The 4,752-nt window shown below is 42.3% G+C and overlaps 1 protein-coding gene across 1 annotated transcript; it reads right to left on the reverse strand.

The window, feature by feature from the left end:
• Positions 1-1,574: 1,574 nt before the first annotated feature.
• On the reverse strand, positions 1,575-3,166 carry LOC306760728 (apolipoprotein A-I-like; the record flags this gene model as incomplete). Its single annotated transcript, XM_079246696.1, has 4 exons — positions 3,160-3,166; positions 2,496-2,547; positions 2,275-2,419; positions 1,575-2,178 (listed from the first exon to the last, which is right to left on the reverse strand). The coding sequence occupies exons 2-4, from the start codon at positions 2,536-2,538 to the stop codon at positions 1,575-1,577; spliced, it is 792 nt and encodes a 263-aa protein (XP_079102822.1). The 5' UTR covers positions 2,539-2,547; positions 3,160-3,166.
• Positions 3,167-4,752: the final 1,586 nt, after the last annotated feature.

The raw sequence follows: 4,752 nt of genomic DNA on the forward strand, positions 1-4,752 counted from the left end.
CCTTTCAATATCTTGAAGATTATCAAATGAAATGAAATAGTTTTGCTTCCTCTAATATTTATTTTCTCCACTCACTCAGAAGTCAGAAACTATGATCCAACAAGCAACAAGGAAAACAAATATCACAATTTTGCTTTGTATAATTGGTGCAAAATTGGAAGCCGTACATGCTGATCTACAGATTGTCTGCTTGTGACCAGGGAACCACCTGGTTTTATACACCTTGAAGCCCTCACTGGGGACCTCCACTCCTGCCTCATCCATTATAACACTCATAGTGCCACTGACATGCACTAATCAAAGGCACATAGGTTTGCATGTGTGTCCAAGAATAGTAAGTACACAAATGGGCGTGTATACACACACACACACACACACACAAAACATTCTGGGAGCATCGGGAGATCTCCACTCTGTTGACTGTTGTGTCTTGTAGCCTGAAGCCTGAAGTGGATGAACATTTAGCACATTAATAACAAGCTAATCAGCTCAGTGTTGCTGGGTGTGGACAGATGAGGAGGGCAATAAACCGCTTTTATTATTCACAGACTCTTTTCTAGAAGCAGGTTTCACCACCGCAGTAATTGGAGAAGCAGTGATTCATTAAGTCTGACCGTGTCATACATTTCTGATTCTGCTTAAAGGCTGCATCCTGGCAAGGATGCAATGATAAAACTGAGACTCATTTATGTTATTGTTGCTCAGCTTATCCTAAAAGTAAAGACTAAAATTGTAGTTTTTTTGTCGTGCATTGTCCTTTAGGGTGCTTTTGGGTGTTTATTCAGCCTTATGTGGCTGAATGGCTCCATGATGGGAAGGTGTTGAAGGGTTCCAGCCTGAGGGATCTAAAGGCTTTTCCCTAATAAAGCTTAACAAGAATCATGTTTATCAATAGCCCCATTCCCTCTCTGATCAACTCATTAATCACAGCTTTCATTTCCGCAGACAGAAACATATCGCAAGGATATGAATGACAGTTGCATTGTTTTATTGTTGTTCTTTTCCAGTGAACCCCTGTGATCAATGATGACCTCTCAAAGCGCTGTCATTTCTATATTAGCTTAAGGGCCCACAAAGGTCAGCAATCCTCCAATCTAAATAAAACTATTGAAAAAGTTTTAAATGAAGTGAACTTTGTTTAAGTAAATAATTAACTTAATCAAATAGCACTGTGTCATCTGCATAGACTTTGATCATTTGGGTAAAAAGAAGAAAAGACCTTCCCAGAGGCAGAATAGTATAAACAGTCAGATGTTTATTGAGCTGTTTTTTGGGTTTTTTTTTCAAAGCACAGTTTTCATAATTACACAGAGATTCACATACAATTCATACACATAATATTAGCAGTTAGACTGCAGTGTGTAAAGATGGTTATGCATGTGTCTCTGTGTGTGTGCTTGCGTGTGGTGAGCGTGTGCGCATGAAGTGAGATGTTTGCTTGAAAGAGAAAAAGTCCCGCCATCTTTGTTTGTCAATTAGGCACTATCTTCATGTCAGGAGATGGTGTGTGAGGGAAGAAGGAATGGATATAGGACAGACAGGAAGGTGAGGTTAGTTTAAGGAACACAGAGCGTTTAGCTCCTGGTGAAGGTTTGGGTGATGAGGCCAAACATGGCAGTGAGCTTTGCCTTGATATCCTCAGCGAGAGGTGCAATCTGCTCCCTCAGCTTTTCCAGCTCATCGGGTTTAATGGACTGAGCCTGGCTGTAGGCCTGTTTCAGCTGCTCCTTGTATTCCTCGACGTAAGGAGTGACCATCTGTTTCAGGGTCTCCAGGCGCTCGACAAGCTTGGTGCGCACAGACTCCACAATGGGCATCAGGGCGGCCCTGGTCTCGTCAATGTTGGTGGCCATCTTCTGACGCAGCTCAGCCACAATGGGCTCCATCTTGGTCCTCAGAGCTTCCATGTCAGCGGTGTGCTTGGCATAGTACTCTTGGATAATGGGCTCCATGTGGGAGCGGTACTCCTCCACGTGCTTTTCAATGACTTCCCTCAGTTTGGCGCGTTTGGGCTCGAGCTCAGTCTTCAGGGCTTCGATGTCGGCCATGATGGAAGTACGGAGGTCAGCGGTGGCATCAGTGATGGTGGAAACAACACTGTCGGTCATGGGAGACACAGAACTCTGCATGGTCTTGATCTGGGTGTGCAGGTTCTCCAGGCGCTGAGCCAAGGTGGTCCTGGGAAAGAAAGAGAGCATAACCATTTTAGTAAAGAGCTGTAAATAAACAAAAAACAAAAGGGACCTCAGCAGAAATTTAAAGAGATAGGCTTACTTCAGCTCCTTGTATGGAGTGTCATCAAGCTGGTCCAGAGCCTTGATGGCACTTTCCTTCACCTGAGTCATGTACACATCCACAGCAGACCTGATGTGGGCCAGCTGGGAGGGTGCATCGGCCTGCAGGGAAGCGGCCTGAGAGCCTGAGATAATAAAGGAAACTGTTAAGCTGTGTGACAGATCTACTAAAGCTTTACACGTTGTGCTTTCTGTACTTACCGACGGCCAGCAAAACAGCAAGAGCGAGAGCCACGAATTTCATGATGGTGGTCTAAAAAAGAGAAAGGCATCATGTTATAAAGTCAAATCAGTTCCATTGCAACATGTGGAAACAATAAAAAGTTAAGAACATTTAAAGTGGAAATGAATGCATCCAGTAAACTTTAAATCCCTCACCTTAAGCAGATTTAAATGTTTTAAAAGTAAGAATATATGACATGCTACCTGAACATATGGCTGTCTACAGAAAGAAGCTGTAATCCGGATAGATTAGTGAGACAGTTTAAGGCGATCGGGTCCGGATTGCTTCATAATCTTGTTTCAGGTTTTGCAACAAAACACAGAAATAGAATTAGGAGGTCAATTGTCTGGACGCTGTCTGGGATGCAGCCTCTGTCCAGAGGCATTTGGCCTTACAAACATCTTTCAGTAGAAACTGCTGCTGTAATATCACCTGCTTTTGTCTGACATTACCATTAATAAAGAATTGCCTAATTAAAAGTGTCTCCCCTCTAGAACAAATCATCTTTAGGTATTTTAGTTTGCTTCATCAAAGTTTACAGTAAGTAAAAACAAAAGAAAAAGTTGTTGTAGACTTATTCTTTTCTCTCTCCTACTCTAGAACCCAGGTCCCTGCTCCGGCCTCAGTGTTTGCTTGTCTTACCTGGTGGAGTTGTTGACGAGACTGAAGAACCTCAGCAGGAGCAGACTTTTTATAGTGCCCGGGTGAGGGATGAGTCTGTGTGGGAAGGGGGGGGAGGAGGAGAGGAGCTGTGAGGGCTGCGTGTCTCCGTGGAGGTGGACCTCACCCCCCAGCCGTCTCCCTCAGCAGGCGGACTGGGTTGAGGGTTCAACGGTCACCTGCTGTGAGATCTGTCGTCACACACAGCAGCACACGTCAACAGACTGGGCCACAGATGGACTATATACTGTACACGATCAGGGTCAGACACGTATTGTAACATATTGAGTTAACATGTTTTTCAGTCCCCCAAATGGCCGTTGCTTATCGGACACCTGTTTCCTTTTTACCTTAAATAAAGACTTTAGTTGTTTTTCTTAAGGCTAAGCTGCCACATGGACCTAAAACACATAGCCATTGACTTTGGAAAGATAATAAAAAGTGTTAATACTACACAAATGGAAAGTTTCACTTTACTTTTTAAAAACATGAAACTATATTACTGTATTTAAAGCACTTTGCAGGTTTATGCTCAGAGGAAAGCTGTCGAGCTTCCAACAAAGCTGCCAAGAAAAACAAGGAAGAGTAAACAAACGGCAGCAGCTTGATGCAATCTGGCTTTCTGAAACGCAGTAACACTCAATGAAAATTCACTGATTTGAGGATGACAAACCAGCAAATAGACTAACAAAACCATGTAATGTATTGCAGTGATCAAGAAAGTACCCAAACAGACATCTCAGAGAACGGATAACGATATTAGTCAGCGGTGTGTCGGATGATTAATAGGTCAAAGAGTGTTGTGTGCTGTCCTGTTGTTTGTTGTCCTATCACCTCTGGACTTTGTCACCGGGATTTCATGTGATTTGAGGAATCGGAGGCATTGCAATATGTTGTCCTTATTAATACATGTATGCTGTTATAGTAATATTAGCAGCTGCAAGCAAGTCTAGTCCACTTGAAGAGGACAAAAATAGTTTTTCTCAATCATTCGTTTGAGATATAGAATTTGAATGTTTAACATTTAGAAAAAAAACTGGTTTTATATGCTAAAGTGAAAACAAGCATCTGTATTTAATAGAAGGAGGAAATTGCATTTCCTCCAGTATAGCAGATCACTGCAGAGGGAAAGCTATAGTGTGAGGGTACAGGGTCACCAAGTGCAAGGTTAATCATTGTAAGCGGTGGCATTCATTGCATAATGCCGTGTCTATATGATCAATCACTTTGTTCACTTGCAACATGCCCCATGCAGGCCTTAAGCAAAAACCAAAAAGATAATTTGTCACAGTTCCAAGAAAAAGCCCAAGAACAGTGGAAACATGAACTCCAAAAGATTTAAGCACAATAATAAAATAAAGGGGCTATTTTGGTCAAACTAAGCTTGATTAGGTGGTTTCTGTGTAACTTGGGCGTCTAATTCTTTCTTTACGCTGAATCACATGACTTTAATTAGCAGTTTAGAGGGAAATAAGATGAATCGTGTCAGTATAGTTTACAGGAATTGTGCTCATGCCGTTTTTATTGTGAGGGGAAAATCATCACGATGAGGTAAAAAAGTCTCACACCTTCTCT

This window comes from Telmatherina bonti (genome assembly GCF_933228915.1).
Source record: "Telmatherina bonti genome assembly, chromosome: 9".
Classification (NCBI taxonomy): Eukaryota; Metazoa; Chordata; class Actinopteri; order Atheriniformes; family Telmatherinidae; genus Telmatherina; species Telmatherina bonti.